Consider the following 15,507-nt stretch of genomic DNA (forward strand, 5'->3'; position numbering starts at 1 on the left):
TATTTGTTTTTTAACCTAATTGAGTTACTGGACCAACTCATAGCACCTGCTAAGTTAGACGTCACATACACACAATATATTGAAAATGATAGACTTTTTGTTTTTCATTGCTTCTATGGTACCTCGTCAGAAAATCTAAACATTTTCTCCACCAAAATCAAACATTATTTTGACATTTTAACTATGATTTGATAGACTCTGGTATAAAACAGTAGGCAGTCATTTCTACTAAGAACTGGTGAACACCAAACAAGCATGAGAGTCGATAGGGCACTCAGAGTTACAAAATTAACTCCAAATGAATGATAATGTGTCTGCTGGACTCTTTAATAAACACCACCAGAAACATTATGAGATAATGGTATGTTAGGTTGGAGAAAATGTTTCTTAGATCACAGACAGTCAACGTAGAAAATGTTTCTTCACCAATGGGCTGACATTCACATTCAATCATTGTCCGAAACCTTTACTTGGGATGACTGAACCTTCAGTATAAATGCCTAATTTGAGAAGTATTGAACTTAATACATAAATTTTTAAATAAAGTGACTAAACCGTGATGTTGACAATGCACAGAAATGATCAAACTTACTACACAGCTGTTACCAGGGATGTTTCTGATAGTTTTGGTTAGTTCTTTTGAAGGTGTGTGAATCAAACTCTCGGGGCCAATGGCCTGCTTTAAAATGCCTTCAAAAACACCACCTGTAAAGTTTATATTATCATCATTTGATTTGGACGGCCATGGACAAACAACTGCCCACTGTGACGTACGTGTGTCTGTTTGCTGTTGTAATAAAAAAATAGGATAGTTAACCCACTGACTTAGTGAATAACAAATGGACAACTCATTTGTTACCCATTTTTGTTAACTACTTTTCATGAACTGGATTGTTTTTCATTGTGATGTAAATGGATAATTGTATGAGATATATGTGGAAATTATCCATGGACACATTCTTTGATTGGGACCACTAATGTTACACGTTTTTTTTACCCCACAAAAAAAAAAAAAGAAAAAGAAACAAAAGACAAGTACATGTCAAGTAATGGAAAAAGTTTCTATTTTGTGGTATGGCAGCTGAGGAGGTGTCTTACTGGTTTGAACTACAATGGAGGGATCTGTACCAACAGTAATGATGTCGAAGGGGAAATCTCTAAAAATGGTAAAAATCTGTGTAAAAATGGTTGATTATGGGGGTTGAGGCTCAGGCAGCGCATGGATGAGTGGGGCTTGTGCAACCACTGCAAATTGTTATGTTTGCTTGTCAGAAATATTTGTTGTTACAAATGTGTAGAACTTCAAATACATTTCACCACTGGCTGTGAGAGCGGCGGTAGCACAAATGCAAAGAGACAATGTCATCGCAGCGTAGGAAAAAACATTTCCAACTTTTTCCAGGATTACAGACTGTGCCATATTCAAGACCACACACACGTCTTCAACTGCTTATTCCAATTAAGGGTGACGGGGGGCTGGAGCCTAATCCAGCAGCCATAGAGCACGAGGTGGGGTACACCCTGGACAGGTATGCCAGGGCCACATATTGACGACTTTACGGTGTCAAATCTCGCACGTAATCACGTTCTGGCTGGGGAGGCCGAGATTTCATTGTCAATGTAAACAACCATTTGTGGGTGGTGGAGTGGACAAGCAACAAGCAACTTGTTTGCAACATTGCCTTGGGGCAACTGTTTGTTGTGATTTGGCGCTATATAAAAAATTGATTGATTGATTGATTGCGTCGTTTTGGAGGTAAGTTCCACACTTATGTATTTAGATGTTACCTTAGATAATTATACAATCTTTAATGAGAGTTTTATACAAAAAAAAATGTGTTGCTGTTAGGGTTGTGTTGTCAGGGAACCAGTTCTTTTCAGGTATTCTCAAGAAATGATTCAATCCATCGATATCAATAGCGTTAACTTGCTTAACGATTCCCTTTTCAGTCCTTCAGAGTGGCCGTTGTTTTGGGGGGTGTTTGTCAGGAAATGATCATTTCTCTACATTGATTACAGACCCTGCAGCGGGTCTGTATAATCGAGCATTTCTGCAGCACGGCTTTGCTTTGAACTTTGAACCAATGAAGCAGTGCTTCGATATTCGATGTGTTGCTTCGTTGGTTCTTCGTTTTATTTCGCTTTATCTTAATTTTTTCCTGCTAAAGCCCTAAAAATCATATGTGTGTGAGTAATATTTACCTTTTTTTTTTATATTAAACGGACCTGCTACGGTCTTCTGAAACAGTTGATAGATGTATTTTATACTTTTAAAAACAGAACCGATGCTAACGCGTTAGCATGTCTGTGGCATTTTCAATGTTAAAGTTAGCATTAAGCTGAGCCATTATCAAGCCTCCCTCCTCAGCACGCAAAGGATTCTGGGATACTCTAAAACCATGAATAGAGAAACAAACACATTCACACTTGCACGCACACCTACGGACAATTTAAAGTTTCCAGTCCATCTAACCTGCATGTCTTTGGATGTGGGAAGAAGCCGGAGCACCCGGGGGGAACCCGCACAAACATGGCGAGAACATGCAGAAAGGCCACAGGAGAGAATTGATCCCAAGACCTTCTTGCTGTGATGCAACCGTGCTAATCACTAAGCCACTGTGCTGCCCATTAAAGAACATAATTTGGAAAATACCCTGTGATGTAGGGAGTTAGAATCATTATTTTCCTGCACACAGTGAATGAAAAGCAGTTTGTGGCATCATGAAGAAATGAGAAGATACAAAGTAATTTTCTTAATCCTTCATAAGAAAATGGGGATTTCAGAAGAACCTAATTCAGCAGTCAGTCCCGGCAATGTTTGAATCCTAGTGCACGACCTGTTGTATCGTGGATTTGATCATGTGATCACATTGCGGGGAAGATACTCACTTTTCAATCAAAAAACAAAACACAAAATACTGATTTAGCAGAGCTGTATTGAAGGTAGAGTATTGATATGTTTTTTGGATCAGACATTTTCACACATTCCTTCATTTTAATTGTGGTGTCATGGGTGAACTCGTTCTTTAAAACTTGTTGCACATAGAAAACAGAATAAGGTGTGAGTGAGTGAGGGACATGGAGGAGAACTGTAACGAGCACTTTCTAGGATGTTGTTTGACGAGAATCGTCAATGCTCGCCAACAAGTTCAGACAAAAGAACAAAATAAGTCAATTACAAACAAACAAAAACCATTACGTCCTTTTTGTGATAATTCCTGGTAGGGTCCACTTGACTCATCAGCTGCTGTCTGTAGATACGTACCGGTGTTTTGTTTTTTAGTCATGATTTCAAAAATAGGCGAAAATGACAAATGTTTATTTACTTTCTGTACAAAACGTGCGACGAGTGGATGCTATTAAAAAAAAGCACAAACAGCTGCTGTGGAAGGAAACTGCTCACGTACAGTACTTGTCCCTTTGTGGAACCTTTGGTAATAACTGTCCTTTTACTTTCAAACTATATTCCATAGACTACAGTGAAAGTACAAATATGGAAGTATGAAAATAAATAATTTCTTTGTACTGCGTTTGGATGTTAACTGGTTCTAAAAACAAGTTATAATTTAGCAGTGATATGGCTTCTTTTTGCACTATGGAGCATCACAAATAAATAAATAGATTAAATACATCAATAAAATTTTGAATTAAAAACACATGAAATGAGGCCATCCAGGATGAAGGGTGGTGCCCTTTTTTGGGTGGTGGTGGTGGGGGGTGCAGACTGTATTTTCTTTATCCACTTTTTTGTCCCCCTCTTCAACAGAACCCAAAAACGGCCCTGCAAAGCTTTGTGACAGTTTTCATGTCGGCGGGGGCCCGTTGGTGTAATGCAGCATAGGGTAAAAGGATCGGGCAAAGTTATTGGACAGCATACAGCTGTAGTTGTCCTCAGACACGGGGACCAAACAAACCAGAACCAGCAGGACCAGGAAGAGCAGGTGAAGGGGGGAAGGCCGCTCGAAGCACCCGGCAGAGGAAAGGGAGGCGTGCTGAGGAATCCCTGGAGGTGGAGAAGAGTTATTTTACAGCAAATTCTGAAATATAAAGCTGCCAACTACAGATAGCACCACAGGTAGTTAGGTTCACAAGTATTTTGGACAATGACATCAACATAAACATTATGTCTCTGTGTGCTGTGGCTTTGAAATAAAGCTGCAGACTTTCATCTCAACTTGAGTGGAATTGACATCTAAATGGAGTGGAACATGAGAATTTCAACCTCCTCTATATACAACCCCACTTCCAATGAAGTTGGGACACTGTGTAAAATGTAAATAAAAACAGAATACAATATCTTTGGATGTGGGAGGAAGCCAGAGCACCCGGAGGGAACCAAAGCATACATGGGGAGAACATTCAAACTACACACACAAAGGCCACAGATGGGAATCAATCCCATGACCTTCTAGTTGTGAGGCAACAGTGCTAACCACTAAGCCACTGTGCTGTCCAAATCAACGGCTACATTCTGAAAAATACAGACACATCACAGCCGAAACACATCATTGGGCCTAAAAATGAAGAAGTGCATCCGTGACTGAAAAGACCTCAATGGGTGATCAGATCAAGAACACCCTGCAAGACGCAGGCAGACTTCAGTGGGACAAACACAGAGGCATTGCCACAAGATGTAAAACACTGGTAAGCCTAAAAACAAACAAACAAAAAAAAAACCTATGAACAGATGAGATGGACTCATTTGTACTAAACTGAATGGAAGAAAAAAAAGTGCTGAGGAAAAGAAGGAACATCATTTGGTGTGTGATACCTGGCAGAGGCAGCACTATGATCTTGGCATTATGTCTGTCAGAACTGGTTTCTTTCATCTATTTTTAAGAAAATCCACCTGTGTGCCATTCTGTTCATGTCACATCGCTGGACATCTCTCAAGAAAACTGGCTGCAAAAGTGATAATTTGTATGAACAATAACGTAATTTGTCAAATTACTTGTGGTTTCTAAAAATGGACAGACTATGTATGAAAAGTGTTGAAATTCCTAAATGGTGATGGTTTGTTTAAACTCCTTGGATAAAGCTAAAAGCACATCTTGACTGTTTCATTTAAACTCCACTGCGTGGTTTAGGGGTGACACGGTGCCTTAGTGGTTAGGGCTGTTGCATCACAGCAAGAAGGTCGTGGGATCACTTCCCACTTGGTCGTCTCTGTGTGGAGTTTGCGAGGTGGCATGGGTTCCCTCTGTGTGCTCTGTCTTCCTCCCACATCCACAGACATGCTTGTTAAGTGAACTGGAAACTCTAAATTGTCCGTAGGTGCCTGTGTACAACCCCAATTCCAATGAAGTTGGGATGTTGTGTAAAATGTAAATAAAAACAGAATATAATGATTTGCAAATCCTCTTCAACCTATATTCAGTTGAAATACACCACAAAGACAAGATATTTAATGTTCAAACTGATAAATTTTATTGTTTTTTGTGCAAATATTTACTCATTTTGAAATTGATGCCTGCAAACATGTTTCAAAAAAGCTGGGACAGTGGTATGTTTACCACTGTGTTACATCACCTTTCCTTCTAACAACACTCAATAAGCATTGGGAACTGAGGACACTAATTGTTGAAGCTTTGTAGGTGGATTCTTTCCCATTCTTGCCTGATGTATGACTTCAGTGTTTCAGCAGTCCCGGGGTCTCCGTTGTCATATTTTGTGCTTCATAATGCAACCACACATTTTGTGGATGTGCCCATCCACAATCTGGATGGGCTTTTTCCTCTTTTGTCTAGAGGACACAACGTCCATGATTTCCAAAAAACAATTTGAAATGTGGACTCATCAGACCACAGCACCCTTTTCCACTTTGTGTCTGTCCATTTCAAATGAGCTCGGGCCCAGAGAAGGTGGCGACATTTCTTGGATGTTGTGATGTTGGCTTTCGCTTTGCATGGTAGAGTTTTAACTGCACTGTAGATGTAGCGGCGAACTGTTTAACTGACAATGGTTTTCTGAAGTGTTCCTGAGCCCACGTGGTAAGAGATACTTTACACAATGATGTCGGTTTTTTAATGCCGTGCCGCCTGAGGGATCAAAGGTCACAGCATTCAATGTTGGTTTTCTGCCTTGCCGCTTACATGTAGAAAGTTCTCCAAATTCTCTGACTCTTGATTATATTATGGACTGTAGATGATGCAATCCCCTAATTTCCTTGCAACTGAATGCTGAGAAACATTGTTCTTAAACTGTTCGACTATTTTTACACGCAGCTGTTCACAAAGTGGTGACTCTCGCCCCATCTTTGCTTGTGAACAGCTGAGCCTTTTGGGGATTGCTCCTTTTATACCAATCATGACACTCACTTGTTTCTAACTCTTTGGGCATTCATCAACTTTCCCAGTCTTTTGTTGCCCCCGTCTCAACGTTTTTAAAAGGTTTTGCAGGCATCCATTTCAAAATGAGCAAATATTTGCCACAAAAACAACAAAGTCTATCCGTTTTGAACATTAAATATCTTGTCTTTGTAGTGTATTCATTGAATATAGGTTGAAGAGGGTTTGCACATCATTGTATTCTGTTTTATTTACATTTTACACAACGTCCCAAACTTCACTGGAATTGCGGTTGTAAGTGTGAATATGTTTGTTTGTTTATATGTGACCCTGCAACAGACTGATGTCCTGTCCAGGCTGTAACCCACCTCACACCCTATGACTGCACCCCGTGACCCTCAATTGGAGTAAGTGGGTATTAGTAGAGGACCCTCCTATTGAGTTCGTGACCAATTTTCTGGGAGCAATTTTTTAATGCAGATTCTTGGAGACTGGCCCAAAATAAGAGATTTTAGATGGGGTATCTTTCTCAAAAGTGTGGGCTAACTCCACCAGGGGGCATTATTCAAATGGCTGCCAAAAATCTATGATGTACCTTATTTTCACGTTTGACTGGGCCTAGAATATTCATCTGGGTGTCTAAATGTATGTTTTGGAGGTCCAGGAATTCATTTCTGCCCTAAAAAGTAATTATATGGAACACCAGAGGCAAAAAATCCTCAATTGGAGTAAGTGGGTATTAGTAGAGGACCCTCCTATTGAGTTCGTGACCAATTTTCTGGGAGCAAAAAGTAATTTATATGGAACACCAGAGGCAAAAATCCAAGATGGCTCCATAATGGCTACTGTAAATAGGAAAACGGGTATTATGCTCCTATTTGATACTAATAGGGTATGTAATACCTCAACCACAGGGGTTTTCAGAGTGTTTAGTCCAATTTTGTATGTTAGAAAGCTCTAACATGTCTGTATATTGAGATATTCAAGATGGCGGCCAAAATGGCTACCACATATGGCCATATGGCTACAGTTATCCCCCCCCTCCCCATGAGTGATAAAAGCACGTTTTGTGACAAGTTTGGCATATATCAATGAACATGTACTGGATAGTCATACTTAAACCTAAAAGTCTCATTTCATTTCAACCATTGATGTCTTTCACATACAATAATGTGTAACACCAAGTTCATAGCACAAAATGTAACAATGTAGACAGAAAAGTAACAACTTTATAATAACAAACAAGATTTATACACTCTCATTATCAATATGTCAGGTTCAGAGTCCTCGAAGAGTCAGGTAAAATCATCATTACAAAACAGTCAAAAATCCTCTGTGTCACTGTAATCATCATCTCCAATCAGACGTGTCATCTTCAACCACGTCCTGCAAGGATCCCAGAAGGTCTTTGGGTAGGCATGGCTTGTGTATCTAAGGGGGACACATTTACCATTGTCAAGTTTCCAACCACTGTTTAGTTGTGATGGGATCAGCTCTTTCATGTGAAAGTAAAGAAGAGATGAGACTGGTAGTTAACTCTCTGCACTTTCAGGTTGTGGGAGTCTGTGTCAGGAGGATTCTTGATGTTGAATTTTCTTTTTGAGACTCTTCCACTTCAAAGCACTCGCCTGCCCTAGTGTCCTTGCTGGATTTGTCACCGAGATGTACCGTATGGTGAACAGTCCATCTTGTCCAGGACGTCTTGTGAAGCAGGAACTGACTTTCCCACGACTGCAGCATTTCCCTAGCTTTGTGCACAAACCTTTGCTGAACCACAGATAGCTTTCCATGACCATAGAAGACCGAACTCGTATCACAGCCACTCAGAACAGAGTTGTATGATGATATCCTGCACAGCTTGTTCATCCTCCTGCCATCTGGTCTTGGCATTCTCGCTGTGTGCTTGTCAGATTCACTAGACATGGCAATATCATGCAAGATAGAAAGAGAAGATCTCACTTTGTTAACAATATTAGCAGTGTGGGTGTGAGTGAGCAGCATCTTCTCATTTTTAAGATCTTTAGACAACCAGCCTTCAGCTTGGAGCCTTTGTTCATGGTCATTTCAATCCACAGGTCTAGAGGCAGGCACGAGTAGGGCTTGCATCATGGATGAGCAAACAGGCCAGTTGCCATGTAGTGAGCTTTGTCTTCTGGAAGACTTTTCCAATCTCCAGCCAGAACTCGACTAACCACCTTCCGTAGTTAGTGTTGTCATACACTTGCAGCCAAGGAATCATGAGCTGACAGAAGCCTTGAATGCATCCCAATCTTGTGTTCACAAGGCATGGAAGTTCATCATCAGAGTTTCAGTCATGACCAGAAAGCTCAGCCAGAATCTTGCCATGGGACTGTCACTGGTTTCCAACTGTTCCAGTTTCTGGGTGACCATGTTCAAGACTTCAGGATCTTCTTCCAGTACCTCATACGCGTGTTGACGTTCTTCTGCTGAAGTTGCTGAATCCTGAAGTACTTGCAGGTTTGCTTTGACATCATCAGATTGAATCCCCCTGTCATTCTCCATGGCAAGTTTCACAAGTCGTCTCATGAGGGCTTCATACATGAGCCAGAGACATCTCATTCCTCGCTTGTAATGTTTCCCTTGAAGGGCCTGCTCCACTGATCCCTCAGCGATCACTCCAGCTGCTACCAACAGATCTGACAAGCCTGATCCCTGAAACCTCTTGTACATGGCTGACATGAATGAGCAGTGCATGTGAAAGGGTCCTATGAATGGACAAATTATAGCAAAACCATGTATTACTATTATTCATAGTGAAAATAACTGTAGCCATATGGCCATATGTGGTAGCCATTTAGGCCGCCATCTTGAATATCTCAATATACAGACAAGTTAGAGCTTTGTAACATATAAAATTAGACTAAACACCCTGAAAACCCCTGTAGTTGAGGTATTGCATGCCCTATTAGTATCAAATAGGAGCATAATACACGTTTTCCTATTTATGGTAGCCATTATGGCAGCCATCTTGGATTTTTGCCTCTGGTGTTCCATATAATTTACTTTTTAGGGCAGAAATGGATTTCTGGACCTCCAAAACATATATTTAGACACCAAGATGAATTTTATAGGCCAGTCAAAGGTGAAAATAAGGTACATCATAGATTTTTGCCAGTCATTTTGAATAATGCCCCCTGGTGGAGTTAGCCCACACTTTTGACAAAGATACCCCAGCTAAAATCTCTTATTTTGGGCCAGTCTCCAAGAATCTGCATTAAAAAATTGCTCCCGGAAAATTGGTCATGAACTCAATAGGAGGTCCTCTACTATATAGAAGATGGATGGATATGATGGCGTAGGGCAAAATTCCAATGTAGTTACTGTCCAAATACTTATGACATGACCTGTCAATTCTTTTCTGCATCAAAAGAGACCAGTCGTCTGTCTGTTTACTGTCCGAGTCAACTTTGAATCTGATTCTTATTTACAGACTGGAGTGTTTGAAAAGTTTCTATTTAAGTCGAAAGCATTGGGGCAACGCTGATCACAATAAAACAAAAAATCAACAAAAATACAAAAGTTACCTTCTCGTTCCTTGTTTTTGGTTGAGTGCAGGTTCCTCCCTGAAGCAACGAGAACAAGTCAAAGTTGTACACTATTGTTGTCATAGACAAACATTCACAATTTACATACACAAAAACAGATTTTATCATCTGAAATCAGTGCGAGAGGTTGTGATTTCCACTCAACATGTTTAGTCATTAGATATCTAATAACGTCTGATTTATGTCCATGAAAGTAAAATGAAATGCATCATGTGAACACTAATGTAGGCTGTGTACTCTCCTGATTCACTTTTCATTATTAGTGCCGTGTGTCACCATGCACCCACACTCTGTGGAATCAGTAAATCTTCAGGTGTACCTGGCAGTGCGCCGTCATGGAACTGAGCGTTCTGTCTCTGTCGCAGCTCGTCAGGCTGCTTTCTTGTCAGACAAACGGTAAACAAACTGTCTGATTATCTGATAACGCTCAGCCGGCCATGTCGAGGTCAACGACTTATTTTGTCAAACAGTAAGCTGTGCAAACTGTGCATGTGCAGTACTTCTTAACACCACTGGGGTTAGATTATAGAAACATTCACTACTTCATTTTGTGTTCAAGTTATTAAAAAAATGATATGCCAGTGTCGTGCTATATTTTGATAGATGTCTAAAATGTGTACAGAATGATATTTTGAGAAATATTCCACACACACTGTTAAAAATGATTTCAAATTGTTTAACCACCATCAAGGAATTGTTTGTTTGTTTGCTTGTTTGTCTGTTAGCAGGATAACTCCAAAGATAATTAACAGATTTCAATTAGATTTGGTGAGCAGCTAGATAATACGTATTTAGACGTTGATGAAATCTGGTGAGCAGAAAAATGAGGGATTTCATTTCGAATTTGATCCAAAACACATTTTGAAAACAGGATCCAGAAGATATTTTACACATGCATTTGTTTAAATTAAATTAAATTTAAAGAAATTATGTTAATATAAATAAGTTTCGATAACATTTGTGAGCAGATGCATAATGTTTGAGGAACACATTCTGGATCTGGGATCCAAAATTTGACACATAGCAAGACTGAACTCCCAAAGTCTAGAATGGATCTTGATGAAATTTTATGATTAATATCAATACATTCTTAGGAAACAAGGCTTGATGCAAGTGAAGTGAGTATTTTGGTGGTGGAAACTTGGCCTTGGTGGAGGTACAGTGGCTTGCAAAAGTATTCAGGCCCCTTGGTATTTCATGCATTTAATTTGTTTATGCCATTTCAGATACAAAAAGTAAATCAGGCTTGAAACATAAAAAATTTCTAAAATTATCTTCCATTAGACTCAAACTGAAAGTAAATCTCACAACTTGATATAAATTAATTAAAAATATAAAAGCTAAGATGATGGGTTGCACAAGTAATGACCCCTGAAATAATCAGTTTAATTGCCATTTTTTTCAGGACAAGTCAGGGGATGGATACATGTACATTTCCAAATATGTCTTGAACTTTATTTACATCAGTTATGAAGAAATACAAACAGTACTGGACGCTATGGTAAATCTGTGTGGAGTAGACAGTTCTCAAAAACAATGACTGTGCAAGAAGAGTGAGGAAAGCCACCAAGACACCGAGACAAAGTTACAGGCTTCTGTGGCTGTGATTGCAGTAATTATCTTCCTTAGACTCAAACTGAAAGTAAATCTCGACAACTTGATATAAATTAATTAAAAATATAAAAGCCAAGATGATGGGTTGCACAAGTAATGGGCCCCTGAAATAATCAGTTTAATTGCCAGATTTCTTCAGACAAGTCAGGGGATGGATACATGTACATTTCCAAATATGTCTTGAACTTTATTTACATCAGTTATGAAGAAATACAAACAGTATTGGACGCTATGGTAAATCTGTGTGGAGTAGACAGTTCTCAAAAACCAAGTGACTGTGCAAGAAGGAGAAGAGTGAGGAAAAGCCACCAAGACACCCAGACAAAGTTACAGGCTTCTGTGGCTGTGATTGGAGCAATTGTGCATAGTGCATGTTTTGCATTTCTATTCCCAATTATATAGCTTCATGATTGAAGTGGTATCGAGGATGGTGTTCTTTCACCAAACATTAAATCCAGGCTTGCATCCCAGATTACCTTCTGGCAAATTGTAGCTGAACTTTCAGGTCTTCTTTTTTTTAAAACCCGTTAATAAAACAAATTAAAATGCGTGAAATACCAAGGGGGTGATTACTTTGCAACCCACTGTATGTGCTCACAGAGGACCTTCCAGTATAATGTGAATTTAGTACAATATACCACAGTATATTATTATTTAGTGGCACACACAATCCATCTAAAGAACAAAATCCAGGCTTGAGTGTGTCGGACATCAAACAGGAGATGATTTCATCACTTGATGTCGTTTTTACACGGCCAGATTTTGACAGGGTTTCCATACTTTTTACATTTCTTAATGATTTATTTGTCTGAACTGTAAGGATAGGTAACATGAAGTCAGCTCTGTTATTAATGTGCTGATTTATTAATGAGGAAAGAGCAAAGGAAACTGATTGGATTGGTAAGGGAAAACCCAAAAACATTCTACAGTCGGCTGCTGTGCAAGAAAGAAGCTCTTTCTTCAAAACCAGTATCTTCAGATCAGATCACAAAAAACAAAACAAAACAAAAAGAAATCCATCTGAAGGTATGTTTTATGGTCAGATGCATTGAAGGCTGTTGAGTCACAATGACTAAAGGTATGTTTGGAGGAGTAAAGTTGAGGCATTCAACCCCAGGACCTCTGCACCAAGCCTTGAGTTTGGTGGTGTAGCATCATGCGCTGACAATGACCTCAAACACACACCAAAGCAGGTGGTGGAATGACTAACATGACACTTTTGGAATGACCTTCCCAAAGATTTCCATCAAAATATCCTGCCTTTGTTTAAAGTAAGGTCTGTACCAGGAGGCCAAAAAACATCTCTGAACTCTAACAAACTAGTCAATTGTGTTTGTTTTAGTTGGTGCTTTGCAGAGGTGGGACGAAGTCACTGTCGAGTCATTCTCAAGTCATCAATCTGCAAGTCCCAAGTCAAGTCTCAAGCCAGCTTGCAAACATTAGTGGACATTATGACTTGAGACTTGACTTGGGTCTTGCAGATTGATGACTTGAGAGTGACCTTGATGGTAACTTCATCCCATCTCTGGTGCTTTGCGATGTGTCACACTAAATGGTGGTGTGTAGACACTGCTTTGTATGACATTAAGCTCCACCCACCAGTTCTCCCTGCAGTGCGTGCAGGTCAGAGGTCACCTGTCGCAGGGCAGCTGCAGCTTGTTGCAATGACGTGAACCTTCTCTTTGGCCTCCATGCTGTCCTCCCCGTCAGCCTCCAGGAGGAGCTGTGAGGAGATCTCCTGCAGCGAGGAGACCTGTTGCTGGCGGCCACGCAGCTCCTCCCGTAGAGCCTGCAGCAGGGGGCGACACGGGTATGAATTTGAAGTTGCCATTGGACACCAGATTGCGCTGACAGTGGGTCAACTCACCATCAGTGTGTCCCGGCGCTCCAGCACAGCGGCTCCAGAAGGTGACAACTTTATGGTGTGGAGTTTGCTCTCTGCCTGAGCCAGCCAGAACAACAAGGTGTGCAGCATCTCATTAAACTCCTAAAGGAGGAAGAGGTTAAAGGTCAGAACTTCAGTGGCACTGGTATTGAGTGACATGGAAAAAAAAAAAATTCATAAGTCATTGCATTTATTTAGGTAAGTGAACAAAAAAGCCTCATATTTTCTGAATTTACTGCAATAAATTGCAACTTAAAAAGTTCATTATGACTGCAAACTTTGCTGCAAAAATCACATTCTTGATATAGAAAACTTGAAAAAAAAACTGCTGCAAAAATAAATACAACAGGACTAAGCATCTCTCTCTCTCTCTCTCTCTCTCTCTCTCTCTCTCTCTCTCTCTCTCTCTCTCTCTCTGTATATATACTGAATATGGGGCTATGTGAGGTAAACCACAGTTTTACATGAATATTATGTTTGTTATTTTAATATATTCCTTTCTTAAAAAAAATAAATAAATCTCTAAAACACTGAGGAACATTTAGAAATTTCAAACTGATCTTTTATTTTTTTTTTTCTTAACTGCTAATCAAGGAAAAATTTAGAAAGACAAAGAAAAAACACCAAACCACAATTATAGTCAAATATAGTCATACCTTTTGTAATTACATTTTTTCTTTTTTGTAATTTTCCCTTGTATGTCACCATTAAGATGCACTTGTAAACTTTAGGATTAAATTCTGAAATTAAAAAATAATAACATTTTTTAATATTATTTTTCCACACTTGCTACATTTTCAAAAGCCATAAGTAATTGGGCAAGCTAAATATAAGGGTTATACAAATACAATTGACTTGAGACAAATTAGGGGATAGATTCATGAACTACCCTGGGGAGAGGGTAGACCACTGTCCTTCCCCACACCACTAGATTGCTATTTCACCACTAGACCATCACCTTTGGGGAGGTGATGGTCTAGTGGTTAAGTGGGTTTGAGGCCAGAGGCTCCTTGGTTTAAATCTGCCAAGCTGGAAAATATATAGTGAGCGCCTTGCATGTCAGCGCACTCATTAGTGCCGCAAATAACTGAAACAATACTTCACGTGGTGATAGAAACACCAAATCCAGCACAAATTCTCCTTAGACATTGCTCTTTTGAAAAAAAAAAACAAACAAACAAAAAAAATGACAGGCCACTTGAATTTTCAATAGGCGGCCATGTAGCGGTCAACTGAAGAATTACACAGGGGTTAAAATATAAAAATGCTCCAATCATATTAAACTATACCACATTATTTGTCTGATCATAAAGACTCTAAAAAGGTCTAGTTTGGACTCTCTATGACTGAATGTTATGGAGTTATGGGTAAAAACCTTAGGTCAATTTCAGTTTGTACAGGGGTCAAAGTTAAAGTTGCTCCAGTTTTAGTACAAAATGGTGCATATTGTTGATTGAGCTACTTGGATGAATAAATGGAATAGTTTGGACTGTGTTGAATGCTTGGTCTCTAAGGTAAAGGTCAAATAATGTTGACGCCATTGAATTCTATGACATGTGACATATGTTACCCCGTAACGTGACAACTAAGCATGATACATGGTCCAAACTATCCCTTTTGAAACCCTATTAACTTAACAAATAATTTTCATCACTTTGAACAAAATTGGAGCAACTCTAACTTTTGACCCATGTGCAAACTGAAACTGAACTTTGTCACCATTCTTGTTGTTTTTTACCCCATAACTCTATAGAATTCAGTCATAGATAGTCCAAACTATACCTTTTTGGAATCTTTACAATCAGACAAATAATGTGGTATAATTTTCATATGACTCGAGCATTTTTATATTTTGACCCCTATGTAATTCTTCAGTTGACCCCTACGTGGCCCCGTATTGAAAATTCAAGTGGTCTGTATGGTTTTTTTCAAAAGAATAATATCTAAGGTGTACTTTTGCCAGATTTGGTGCTTGTATCAGCCTTTGAAGGATTCCTCCGTAAATATTCTGTTATCTGCTGCACTACGTGTATGAGAGTGTGAGAATGTGAGGTATCATTGTAAAGCACTTTGATTCAGATGGAATAGTCCTTTATATAAAAGCAGACCAAGTGACTGTGGAGGAAGGGAACAAGTCTTTGTATCTAATGCATTA

At 39.4% G+C, this 15,507-nt stretch overlaps 1 protein-coding gene across 1 annotated transcript in view; it reads right to left on the reverse strand.

Moving 5' to 3' along the window:
* Window positions 1–3,280: 3,280 nt before the first annotated feature.
* syne2b (spectrin repeat containing, nuclear envelope 2b) overlaps window positions 3,281–15,507 on the reverse strand; it is a 498,820-nt gene continuing 486,593 nt past the window's right edge. The window contains 7 exon segments of the mRNA XM_034159894.1: window positions 3,281–3,950; window positions 3,952–4,003; window positions 9,833–9,870; window positions 10,173–10,235; window positions 13,067–13,127; window positions 13,129–13,256; window positions 13,335–13,454. Coding sequence (XP_034015785.1) covers window positions 3,804–3,950; window positions 3,952–4,003; window positions 9,833–9,870; window positions 10,173–10,235; window positions 13,067–13,127; window positions 13,129–13,256; window positions 13,335–13,454 — 609 coding nt within the window. The 3' untranslated portion in view covers window positions 3,281–3,803.

The sequence above is a fragment of the Thalassophryne amazonica genome, chromosome 19, assembly GCF_902500255.1.
Source record: "Thalassophryne amazonica chromosome 19, fThaAma1.1, whole genome shotgun sequence".
NCBI classification, from domain to species: Eukaryota; Metazoa; Chordata; class Actinopteri; order Batrachoidiformes; family Batrachoididae; genus Thalassophryne; species Thalassophryne amazonica.